The 13,986-nt window shown below is 32.1% G+C and overlaps 1 protein-coding gene across 1 annotated transcript in view; it reads left to right on the top strand.

Moving 5' to 3' along the window:
* The first annotated feature begins 7,871 nt into the window (after positions 1 to 7,871).
* LOC132742118 (uncharacterized) overlaps positions 7,872 to 13,986 on the top strand; it is a 72,369-nt gene continuing 66,254 nt past the window's right edge. Inside the window, exon 1 of the mRNA XM_060730440.1 lies at positions 7,872 to 8,210. Within this exon, the coding sequence (XP_060586423.1) occupies positions 8,103 to 8,210 (108 nt within the window). The 5' untranslated portion in view covers positions 7,872 to 8,102. The remainder of the gene's footprint in view (positions 8,211 to 13,986) is intronic.

Genomic DNA, 13,986 nt, shown 5'->3' with positions numbered 1-13,986 from the left:
TTACTACTACCATCATATTCATCACTACTTTTATCATATTTACTATCATCATCATAACTACCATAATCATCAATATTATCATTATCACTACAATCATCATCACTACTATCATCACTAGTATAATCATCATCATCACTAACATCATCATCACTATCATCATCATCACTACAATCATAATAAAAACTATCATTATCATCACTACGATCATCATTACTTCTACCATCAATTTTATTATCATCATCATAAGTACTATCATCATCATTATAATCATCACATTTATCATTATCATTACTACTATCATCATATAAACTATCATCATTATCATCATGATTATCATCATTATTGCAAACATAAACAATAGTCCAAGAAATCCGTGCATAAAATAGGGTGAATTGTGCACCTCTTGTGAAAAGCATGAAACTTGGCATGGTGGCAGGAAATAGTATTTCAATTCATTTTAGCCTGGGATCCACTTTTCAAAAATCCAATATGGCCGCCAAAATCCAAGATGGCCGCTATATATAAAAATTTAAAGAATATTTGGGTATTTCAGCTTTAGTCATACCTAGAATAGTATAAAAAAGCATCAGTTCATTATATTACAGATTAATTTATATTGAGGCCTCTGATCCAGGTTGTGCAAATCCAAAATGGCCGCCAAAATCCAAGATGGCCGCCATTTATTTTAATTTTTCAAAATATTAAAGTTTTTTAGCTGTATTCTTTACAGGTCAGTATGAAATAGCACCACTTTATTATATTACACATTTATATATTCAAGCCTCGGATCCAGGTTGTGCAAATCCAAGATGGCTGCCAAAATCCAAGATGGCCGCCATATTAAAATTTTCAGAATGTAATAGTTTTCATCTGTTGTCGTCATTACAGAACAGTATAAAATAAGATCATTTTAAAATTATGGTATTGCATATTTATTTATATTCACGCCTTGGATCTAGGTTTTGCATATCCAACATGCTTGCCGAAATCCAAGATGGCCACCATGTTGAATTTTTCAGAATATGTTAGCTTACCAGCTGTAATCATTTTCAATTTAGTATAAAATAGCACAAAAACATTATATTTCATGTTTTTTAACCATACCAGCATGAAGAAAATTTTTGGGAGCCGTATTGTATTTGCCTTCGCCGTCTGTCTGTCTGTCCGTTTGTCCGCATTAAGCTTGTCCATCTTTCACAGGTCAAACTACAGGTGGTATTTCAACTTAGCTTAACAGGAATAATCAGTACCTTTTTTTTCTTTTTTTTGATGCGTTTATTTAAGGTCGCCGCCGGAAAGCCCATATGGGCGACCGTACACTCAAATCGGGCCATCCAAGCGCGTCCCGCCGAGATTTTTCGTCGATTTTTTTCCAGCTTTATTGGTGGAGGAAACCGGGCATTATTTCAGGCACGAGCGGGCACCTGGGTAGAACCACCGACATTCCGTAAGCCAGCTGGATGGCTTCCTCACATGAAAGATTTCGACCCGAGTGTGGATCGAACCTACAGCGGTGATCTCAAGTCAGCGACTTTAACCACACGGCCATGGAGGCCCCCTAACCAGTACCATCCAAAGTTGTGGACATCACTGTCACATTCCGCTTTGCTGCACAACATGGCCGCCAGAGCTAAAAGCAGAAATATCTTGCCCGGCCTTCACTGGTCAAATTACTGGTTGAATATCAACCAAACTTTACATGAGAGAGCAGAAATATCCCTAGTTGTGCATACACATCACCAGCATATTTCGCTTCGCTGCACAAAATGGTCTTCGGAGCTATAAATAAAAAAATATTGTCAGGCTTTCACAGGTCAAGTTACTGGTGGGATTTCAATGAAACTTCACATGAGTGACCATGCATAATTTTGGGAGACATATGTTTTTGTGACAAAAACCCATTTAGTTATGAAACTGTTTTAAAGCAACCAATCCATAGTGAAACGTGCTCATAATTAAATTGCTCAGATTTATTTTTACTTGATTTACGAAAACTCAAAAGAATATTTAAAATAAAAAATGGAAGTTAAACTATCTCATAATTTCATTATCTGCCCGTTCATAAAAATCTCTTTGCTAATTTTAAGTAATTTCAAGTTCAAAGAACTTGCAATCCAACTAAGCTGAGCCTTATTCCAATGATATAATATGTAGCTGACCTCCTATTGGGTCATTGTGCAAGTGCTAAAGGAATAGTATAGAAATTGTTGTATATTTTTACCAACAGCTATGTAATTTTCCCTAAAAAGAAAACAATTTATAATAATTTCAGAGAATTCTAGACTCTGTAATTTGTATCTTGATAAGAATATAAAGTTAAACGTAACCCAAGGACACATGAAGTAGTTTGTGTTCAGAGTCAAAAGTGACCAGTTCTTTAAAAAAATTGTGGATACTAGGCTGAAATTGTTAGAAATAATGATATTTCAACAGTTGTACATCAGGTTGCTTTTATACTGACTTAATTAAGCAAGGTAATGTTTAAAGTGTTATCAACTAATACTTATCAGTATAAACAAGAAAACTTTAGTCAATTATCTATAATTAACACCTATTGATCTAGTACTGAACGTCTGTCAAGTTAAAGGTCAATTGTTCATTGTTATTGTGATTCTAGGAGTAAATAAAAAATAAAATAAAAAAATGCTGAAGAAATGGCAACCTCATGAATTAAGCTAAATGCGACATGATTTCACTAGTTCTTGTGTACAGTCCTTTTATGACAGTTGTGGAAACCAAACAGAAATTATTTAATCTAAGTAAACAATTTATAATTTGTGAAGAGTTTCCATTGTTTTTGAAATACAAAAAAAACAACAACAACAAACAACTGAGATTATAAATCAACTATTATACTGTAATAATAGAAAAAACATATGATTATGTAGGCTTGCTTTAAAATATAAAAGGGAGAAATTAACAAGAAATTTAAGAGCGTTGCCCCTGAAATGCAGCCCCGAAATTCGCAGTAAGTCAGTAACTTAGTATCTCAATCTTACAATTGGAATCTCATATCAAAATTATCAAATAGAAAGAGCTGCAAAAGTCTAAACTTGATCTCATATAGTCACGAATTACTAATCTTAATAATGTCAAACACTTAAGTTTCATTACAGAAAAACCCAAGATATTTTGTTCAATATCATTCTGTTTTTCTTGTTTATTCACAAGACCTTGCCAAAATAATGACTAATGACATAATAAGAGTCTGATTCCGTTATCTATGACACAAAATATATGCTGCTTAAATTACTAATGAAAAAGAACTCACAGCTGCAGTAAGACGATCACAAGCATGATGCAAACTAAATTTATTAAAAAAAATTGACAGGAGAAGAAACCCTTACGTCTCCGACACAAACTAGTAAAAATCATCCTGAACATTTGGTTCAAATAAGCTAAGGAATTGTGTGCACTAATATATACAATACAATACAAGGATTATTTCACACTTTTCATGCATTAACATCTACAGAAGCGTGAAGACGCATTCTGAGCCCTCATTCTATGGGCTCAGGTTTCAATTTCTGTAGATGTTGATGCACAAAATATGTATTAAGTCATTCTGTTTCGGTGTTTCGGTGATTATACGATATGTTGTTTTCCGCATAAAGAAGCTAGTTTTGTATTGATTTTAACTATAATTTTTGTGTGTTATGTTTTGATAATAAGGTAACTGGGGATCATTATTAAAATCAGCGGCTTTGCATGGTATCAGAATCATGCACATTGACAAGAGCTATTGGTAGGACATCAGAAAGTGTTAGACTGTTCTCGGTACTTTATAGCTAAATAAGAACCTAGAGTATGAAGAATTCTCTATATTTAAAAGGGACATAATTCTGTCAAAATCCATGATAGAGTTATTGACCTTTAGCGGTGACCTTCTATTATGCTAGCAAATAAAAGTATTAGGGTTAAACGTATTCCATCATGAAGTCATAAAAAACTTGTAAAACAGACGCCTAAATTGGTGTACAATATCACTTGCTCCCTATTCTTTGAAATATCAAGCTAAATAATGTGCTCGCATGGTTTTATCGATAAATGCAAGTTTATTTCTCTGTAAATGTACATCTGTATATGCAGTTTTATGCAGGAATACCACTTTTTTAGTTTGTTGCATGTATTACATGTATTAAAAGTTCTGATGATACAAATTACCTTTATTATAGAAATTTGTCAAAATATCATCATTTAATGGCAGCCATATTGGATTTTGAAGCCATATTGAATTTTCTACCAATGCTACTTAAGCATTTTTCCAAGAAATTACTATTTTTGACCTACAATGTCAATTTATATCATTTTTCTAGTCATAAATAACTTCATTTTGACATGCCCTGTGTACATTTTAAATTTTGGCGGCCATCTTGGATTTTGGCGGCCATCTTGGATTTTTAAAAAGTGGATCCCAGGCTGAAATAACTTGAAATACCATTCCTTGACACCATGCCAAGTTTCATGCTTTTCACAGAAGGTGCACAATTTTTTCACAAATTTCTTGGACTACAATACAATTTTTATTATTATTACTACAATCATCGCTACCACCATCATTACCAACATCATTATTATTACTACTATCATCATTATAATCACTACTGTAATCATTGCTGCTATAATCATTATTACTACCATCACTTTAAATAAAAATCTCATCATCATCATCATCATCATTGCTACCACCAGCACTATCATCATTATGATCGTTATCATTTATGCTGTTAAAAATTATACTACCAACTTTATCTGGACTTGATTTATTATAATATATGCCCTTCACATTAGAATAAATGATTAAGTATGACTATAAAATTTTGAGATCTGATCATTATGGTGAAAACTTAAAATCTTACTTACTATACATGAAATATTAATTGATACGTTTAAAATCTCTTTGTTCTTGGTTCAGGAATGGGTAGACTATGATTTAAATAAAAAAATATGTGTCAAATAGGAAATTAAACACAAATTTGTGACTGTTTAGTGAAGAAATACTTATAACATATGTTTTTTAATATATTGTTTAACAGAATAGACAGAGAGCTGTGATTTTGAATGGATATAACACCATACCTGATCCATGATACAATTAACAATTGTTGAAAAAAGGTTTTAAGATTCAAATTTAAACGTAATTTAATGATTGTATGTTCTTTTGAACGGTATGTTATTTGATATGAAGTGGGGTTTTTTCTTTGTGTGAAATAACAGAAATGATAGCATTTAAAACTTTACTTCCTGATTTAATTTCGTCGTGTTTCACGTAATAAACAAGGTATCAAAGTTTATAATATATACTGAAAACTGTTGCTTAATGAACATATAAGAAATAAAGTAAAAAATGAGTAACAATTTTATTGTTTAAATATAAAATAAAAATACTGATTTTTTTTCAAAGGATAAGAAATCTGATAAAAGGGAAGCTGGCCTGTTTATACTTACTTAGCGTCCGGAGCTTTCTAGATTTTACAGTAAACTCGTTTTACTCTTTTGATTATTCAAACATTTAATTCAAAATCTAAGGAAATTGAAAAATACTGAACATTTAACATACGACATTTCCCAACGCGTTCAGCAAAATTCCAATAAGCTATATATTTAAACGAGCTAGTGTCTTAATTTTTCAGCATGGTATTTAAGTATTTCACTTTTAACGCGTCAGTTGTAATTATGTGACGCAATTGCTGATTTTGCCACAAAATTCTTCATTGTAGTGCATTTATTTTGCCTTCTAAAAGATTTAATGCTATCGTGTACATTTGTATTTACTATGTTTACTTAACATGTATATTTCATAGGATATAAGTAAAATGTATCAGAAAAAATGCTTTTTATTTGTGTTTTTATCCATGACAACAAGTCGGACTTTGTTTATTACAAATGTTCATGTTCCTGTGCGGCTCTAAAGATTGACCTTATACTTTTTAACATTTATTTATTTTTAAATGCTTCCTTAGTAGGCTTTTAATTCATAACAAGTTTTCCGGTAGGTAGTCTGCAGGAGATTGTCAGAAAACAAGATAAATTGCCTTTTTTGTCTGTTCTAACATATTTACACAAATTCCTAGAGCGTCGTAATGAACATCCCAGATAACACTTCTTGTTATTTCGGTCACAAGTGCTGCGCGATAGAAGCTAATGTGACACTCTCTAAGCTCTCTGTCACAACGAAGTTCAGCATACTGGACTGTGGTTTTGGTCTGTCGTTGGGGGATATGTGTTTCAGTCATTAGTCGATTGGCCAAAGTGATCATTTGAGACATTAATCTCACTTTAAAGGTGTCCCTTTTATACCCGTTGGCGGGCTTAGACCCTAGCACCACATTATGCAGATTTAAACTTGGATCTGTCATTTACTTAACCCGTTGTTTGCTTTGACCGTTGCTACAAATCAAACAATATCAGACAAGAAACCGTAAACCTTGGCATCTAGTCAGGCACCAGACTGGTTCACAGTTGCCATTTATTTTTTAAATTTGAAGAAAATAGTAAAAAATATAAAAGCAGTCGACAACCTTAGAAGACGACAATTTTACAAGAATGCTAAGGGTAAATGAACTGGATTTTCCTTACATATTTTCTTTGCTGTAAAAAAAAGATTTTAACTATTTGATATGAAATGAAAAAAAATTGTCTTTATAATACGAAGAAATAAGATTTGTCTGATCAGGATCCTTGCTGTTCGCTATCAGTTTCTCTACTTGTAAAAGGGTTGGTAAGCGAACAGCACGGATGCGCAGGCTGGTCTGGATCCAAGCTGGTCGCAAACGCACTATGTTGGTTTTGTCGTGACGCGACTCATTTTCTTATGAAGATTTTTTATCATTGATTTTACAGCATTTTAACATAATTCTTGCTTGAAATAAAGGTGCGCATGAAGGTATACATCACTGGGGAAGAAACATGCAATAACGGATTAAATCACGTCTTTGGTACAATGTAAACAAGCTTATTGCAATGACCGCCTCGGTAGTTCCTTATTTTCAAATGGCATTGCATTAGCACGTGCATAAATGGTGAACCCGTATTCTTTACTTGCAATACAAATTACCGAAGCAGACGTATATTTTATGCAAGAATAGTACGGTTTTCTATTTTGTCCACAAAATTTCGCTAGTAACACGCGATAATTACCGCCGCTAAAGGACGATTTTAATAGCTACTAGTAGTCGCTCGTGTCGTCTTTTCTATAAACCAGGGACACTTTTACAAAATTTTGAACATAATTTGGCTATTTAGAGACTATAATGATCGCGTGTTTATTAGCGAAATTTTATGGACGAAACAGCAATCGCTCTTTTTAAAATGTGTCTTATATTTCAGGTAAAAACTATTTACATAGCTACGGCATATCAAGTGACTCGAATTCCTTGATGTTATTTATGCTGAAAACTTCCGTAATTCAGTAATATGTCGGTGTGCAGTTATTTTTCATCATCATCTTCATCATCAATATCATCATTGTCGTCGTCATCATCATCATCATCATCATCATCATCATCATCATCATCATCAATATCATCATCGCCATTAACATAATCATCATTTTCATGACAATAATCATCATTATTAATTTAATAATCATCATCATCACCACCACCTCTACCATCACATTTATTATCATTATTTAGAAATAATTATTACTGTTGTTGTTGTTGTTATTGTAATTATCATTAGTATTATCACTAGTACTAATGATATGACAAATAAATAAATACGCATCACATCAACATACATATGGATTACAATTTTAGACTTATTACATTTTTACGTATTTAATTCAAATTTTAGATAAGGAAGTCGTTGTTTTAAGACTTGCATTACATTCGGCAGTTTCAAAATCCCCTACTTTTGTTAATGAACTGTTTACCCACTATTATATTTCGTTTGTTGAATAATTGTTGCTGATGATAGAATTTTCGATACATTTCAATGAACGTTTGCTTTAATATAAATATCATTAATCTAGGCTAATTTGTTTAGTGTCCGTTTCAAACGAAAAAAATAATGAACGCATTTTTTAAACAGAATGGAAGGTGGAATTTTTGAAAATAAAAAGTGATAATTTCAGGTGCAAATATTTGAAAAGGGACAAAATGAAAGCACTTAGATTATTTTTCATTCTAGCTGGATTTAATGTGGTCAAGTGTTCTCATTTCGGAGGTGGGGTGTTCATGTGGGCTCCCTTAAATGGTGGTAACAGTGTAAGTGAAATTTATTTATAATTTTTCATAAAGCAGCATGCCACTTAATTCATGCCAATTTTCATGATTTTTTTTAAATAAATGAAAAAGTAAAATAATGGCAAGTAAATTAATAAATTAATTTACACCTTGCCCTAACTGTGTTAGCACGCATAACAAATATGGTGATAGATACTGCAAAATCAGTCATTAAACACAAATAACATGTGATATATTACTTGAAACTTGAATCTTTTTTACTTTTCTTAAAATCTTAATTCATTTTTCTCAGGATAGATTTTCTTGAAATAATTTGGCTCATCTGGAGGCATGCAACAAAAGGGATTTTAAGGTTTTAAAAAGAGTTTGTTATTTGATTTTTCTCACGACCAAGATAATGAAATTTACACTACAGAAAACATTTAATAGTAATTTAATTTTTAATTTGAAGAGTAATTATTGAAAATAAGTAAATAAATAGGAAGGTAAAATGGCTAAATTTACACATCATTTGGTTTTCTTTTTTTCCTTATATTATCATAATTTAATTTATAGTTGTATTCGAAACAATTTTTAAACGCACCAGTTAGATATTCATATTAAAATTTCAAACATGAATTAAAAAAAATAGAAAGAAACAGGACACTTACTTCAAAATATATGACATTCTGTGTTAAAATATATGCAAATATTTCCTGATTGACTTGCATGCGTGTAAATATTGAAGCAAGAAATACTTATAAATGATAATTTTGTATTACTTACAATCTTTGGAGAGGAGCGGCACATTAGAAAATACTCATTGTGCAATATGAGTTTCTTTACAGAGACAGGGTCATGTAACGCCTCTTTTTTGGGACAAACACACTTTGGGGTCCGATCCCAAAGTATGTTATGTGCTTTGGAATCCAATCCAAAAGGGCGTTACGCAATTTGGCATCAAACTTTGACCCAAAGTGCGTTACAGTGTTATTTATGCAATATTTAACAACAGGCAAAGGACTGCAGTTTGGGGTTATGTCAGTTAAACAATAAAAACGACTTTTATGATTTTTAAAGCAATATCCTGTAGTTATTAACTAAAGTAAGCGAACTGTACTCGTATTAAGTCGGATAACAGTTTGTACTACATGTATTTTGTTATCTAAGGGTTGCAATTTGAGATTAATTATACTATTATATTCAGTTTTATGTCTCATGGAAAAGAGACCTTCAAGTGAGATATATGTCTATAAATATTTTTGATGTCTATTGAGTGTAATGATACATTATATAACATATTATTTAAGCTTTGCCCGTGCATCGATAGTTGTATATGTTGCGTGACACACACATTTGAATACGATTAAAATCGAGAAATCACAGGATCTGGTGACGACCCGTTAAATTGTGGATTTTCCCTTTTTCTAGTTTAATCTATTGAAATGATTCTGCAATATTATTACTATTTAATAATAATGAATCTTGTATAAGAAAACAGAAATAATGACTTGTAGACGAGTGCTGTATGTCTCGGGTCACCTTTATCTCATTCAGGTTATATTATTCCGTATATCCCGTCAGCAACTTGTATGACTAATGATATAACATTTTCTAGAACAAAATATTATGTTTATACCTTATCATATTTTTGTTTCAAGAAATATTTTCAATATTTGAAACACTTATGGAAAATGTGCACCTATAGACATTACCACTTTAAAGTTTTTCTTATCCAGGAATTCATTCTACGTCGCATCAAGTGTGCACATGCTGTAAGAACTTAAGTCATTTAAAGATTTAAAGGAAAGAAACTGTTTCCGAGCAAAAAAACAACAAAAAAAACAACAAAAGCAAATAAAAGCAACACTATAAAGACGGCTAAAACATATGCGCACATCTTTCTTCAAAATTTCCATGCATTGCCTATCTGTTTGAAATCTGTTTGAAACCTTTGTTCATCTTCCTATTACATTTCGCGCATTACCCATTATATATGACTGTTACAATCCATGCGCACATCTTCTTCTACCATTCCGCACATTGCTAATTAAGACTGTTACAACTCATGCACACAACCTCCTATACATTCTGCACATTGCTAATTGTGACTGTTACAACAAATGCGAACATCTTCCTCTTACATTCCGCGATTTGCCCATTAAGACTGTTACAACACATGTGAATATCATCTTATGACATTCTGCGCATTTCCCATAAGACTGTTACAACCCAAGTGCACATCTTTCTATTACATTCCGCACATTCTCAATTAAGATTGTTACAAAACATGCGCATATCTTCCTCTCATATTCCGCATATCCCTATTAAGAATGTTGCAACACATGCGCATATTTTCCTCTTACATTCCGCGTATCCCCATTAAGACTGTTACAACACATGCGCATATCTTCCTCTTACATTATGTGCATTCCCCATTACAACAAATGCGTATATCTTCCTCTTATGTTCCGCACATTCCCCATTATAACCGTTACAACACATAAGCATATCTTCCTCTTATATTCCGCGCATTCCCGTTAAGACTGTTACAACACACGCGCATATCTTCCTCTTCAGCTCCAGGATTTCATCTTCATAGAATTGAAATCGCGTTAATTCACAAAGTTTAAATCGTGCAATTGGAAAGTGGGAATTGTGAATCGTGAATTCATGAAGTTAAAATTGTGAATACCTGTCTTCCGTAGAAATGTTAATCTCCACATACAATTATTTATGGTTTACACCAATCAGAACATATCACGTAATAACCCTATAAACGGTGAATTGTTTTATAAAGATTTAAATATGGACAAGTTCATTTAAGATATTTAGCGGGTTAAGGTTTAATCTTTTCAATATATCTAGATATTTATCACTGGGACAAGGAAGTTTGGGTTTGAATGGTTGATCTACTTTTATTCTTTGCTACATAATAGAAATCTAAAAGCATTTCAATGCCGAATATGAAATATGCTATATACATTTTAGTTTTGATTGAATCCAATTATCGTTATTATTGTACTTAACTAGCTTTTAAAAAGATATAACGTGTTTAAACAGTAAATCTTTTTTTAAGTTTAATGGATTCTTTGACAAATATGCAAAAACTGACACATGTTTGAAAATAGAAACAAAAATATGAAAGTGCTCGGATTAATTACATTTCTTCTTTGGTTTAATTTAACAAAATGTGATCATTTTGGGGGAGGAGTGTTTATGTGGGCTCCCTTGAATGGTGGTAACAGTGTAAGTCAAACTATTAATATTGTTTGAAGCTGAGATAAAATATTTTAAGAAAATGATAAAAAGAATACTGAAAATTTAAGAAAAGTAAAAAGATTCAAGAATTAATTAATAATTTACTTGCGATGTACGATCAAAACTGATTAGCAGTATTCACCACATTTCTTCTGTATGACTTACGCTATAAAGGGGTAATTTTGCATATTTTAATAACAAGTTACATAACATGAAAATAGAATTATATACATTTTTAGAATCTACATAAAACTTAGACATTCAAAAGATCGTGAATGCGTGTTATTCTTACGGTATGATAAGATACATGTATTTAGTCTAACTTACTAAGAAACTGAACATGTGTTACCTTCTTTAAATAAATATTATTATCATTATTATTATTTTAACATTGCGCTTCTTCCTTTTTTGTTGTTGTTTATCTCTGGTCTGAAGGTGTAGATGCTATTATGTCTATTTTGATAACGCTCATAGAGCTATTATAGTTAAAATACCATCAAATTTAGTAAACATTATTCTGACAAACAATTAATATTTGTTCGGAAAATGTTTCTTCCCTTCTCCGAACACTTCATTGACTCAGGTACACACTTATTTTCGTGACAAATATTTTTGTGTATGAGCAGTTCCCGCCTCAGGTCACGGCAACACGTAAAATATTCCAAAACGCGGGAGCCATGGATTTCTTGTTACACAATATGGTGGCTGATTTGTGTCATTTCTTGTTTTCGCCCCGCGATCCCGCCAAGCGCAAAGGACGCGGAGCGAAAACACGCTAATTAGCGGGAACGCGTGGCAAGATTAAATAAATAAAAAAAAGTCGCCCCGCGAGGGTGCGGAGCAAGATTAGATAAATAAAACAGCCGGGGCGCGGAGCTAATGTCCGCTAATTAGTTTTATTAGTTTATTAGCGCCCCGCTACGAATGGCACAAATCAGCCACCTTTAAAACGTAATTTAATACTGGGATTTGGTGAAATAACTAGAGTACAAATACTCCCAAATTGAAGATAGATATAAAAGTAAACATTGCATTCTTTATATGTACAAAATGTCAACCTGTTGACATTAATTCAAATTTTGTAATAAGTGTGCATCAATGGACGTTTTTAAAATAATTGTGATTGAAGGCATATTTTCAATCAGAATTTTATCGAATGAGACTTTATTTTTCTTTCCAAATATACATTATATTTTTGCGCAATATTGATCTCAGACACAATAATATTCGGGAGGGTTTTCGCTAGTTTCTGTTATTAATTATGATTTACGCCAAAGCATTTTGATAACGATATAGTTCTCGAAATAGATTAATTGTTACTACTCGACGACCTGGTGGTAAGTACGACGGAGTTTTGACTGACCATGTAGGTGCAAGTTCGAATCTTGGACAAACCTTTTCTGCAGATTTCATAAACTGATTATTTAATTTTGTAACTGTTTGAAATCAGAGTTGATAAATCGTGTGTTTCAGTTCTAGCATGTTTTTATTTAAATACACATATTTTTTTTAAATTTTTATTAACTTAATTATGTACACTTTACATAGTGATTCGCATGCATAACACATAATGGTCAAATTTTGCAAAATATAACGAAAAACAATTAATTCGAACCTACATGTAAATAAGGCAGAGAATTATTGTGGCATTACTTTTATTAATACATTAGCAAATTAGCAAATATCTATTCACAGTTACTTTGAATAGGTTAACTTCCTGATCAGACAAATACGAGAAAATCTCCAATAAACCAAGGGTAAATCGATAACATTTTCATTCTTCACTCTTTTATTCTCAATGTTCTACATTAATGGTAGGACAAAACCCCACCAGTTAAAACCCCACCACTCAAAATTTTATAGAGTGGACAAAACCCCACCACTAAATTTTATAGAGTGGACAAAATCCCACCACTAAATTTTACAGAGTGGACAAAACCCCACCACTTCAGTTTTATAGCAAACCTATCAAAGTTCATGATGAACAATGTCTTTTGTCCTCCATTTTATATATGATATACAATTCTGGTAAACCACTAAACACTTTATAAGAACATCTATCTGATGTCTACTAGTTCATCGTCATTTGCTGCATTTCTTCTTGGACGCCCTTTGATGCTTTGCATCAATGCTTTTCTTGTTATATCATGATATATCATTTGCCGCGAAACATGCAAAGGACATTTTGAGAAGTAAAGTCCGTGAAAGTTTTTGTTTTGGCTTATTTATATTTCTTACCATGATTTGTTTGATTTGATTGTTGATATTTGTAGAAAATGAGTAGGATTATAGGTGAAAAATGTACATGCTTTGATATTCTTATCATCTTATATTACTGACTACAGTAGTGACACTGTTGCACTACTGTCATGTCACATTATTTTTACAAGTCTTGTAAGTCTTGTTTGTATTCAATTACTTTCATTACCAGGTGCGCATCAGTGAAAGCATATTTTTTTTAATTTGATATACGACCCCTCTCTAATGGACAGTGCATACGATAAGTATAATTATGCAAGAATGATTTACAAAACATTCGGAATAATGTACAATAGTA

Source organism: Ruditapes philippinarum, unplaced genomic scaffold (genome assembly GCF_026571515.1).
Source record: "Ruditapes philippinarum isolate M1 unplaced genomic scaffold, ASM2657151v2 ctg6661_1_1_1_1, whole genome shotgun sequence".
Lineage (NCBI taxonomy): Eukaryota > Metazoa > Mollusca > Bivalvia > Venerida > Veneridae > Ruditapes > Ruditapes philippinarum.
The sequence above is the reverse complement of the archived record's forward strand: the minus strand, read 5'-3'. Positions and strand labels throughout refer to the sequence as shown.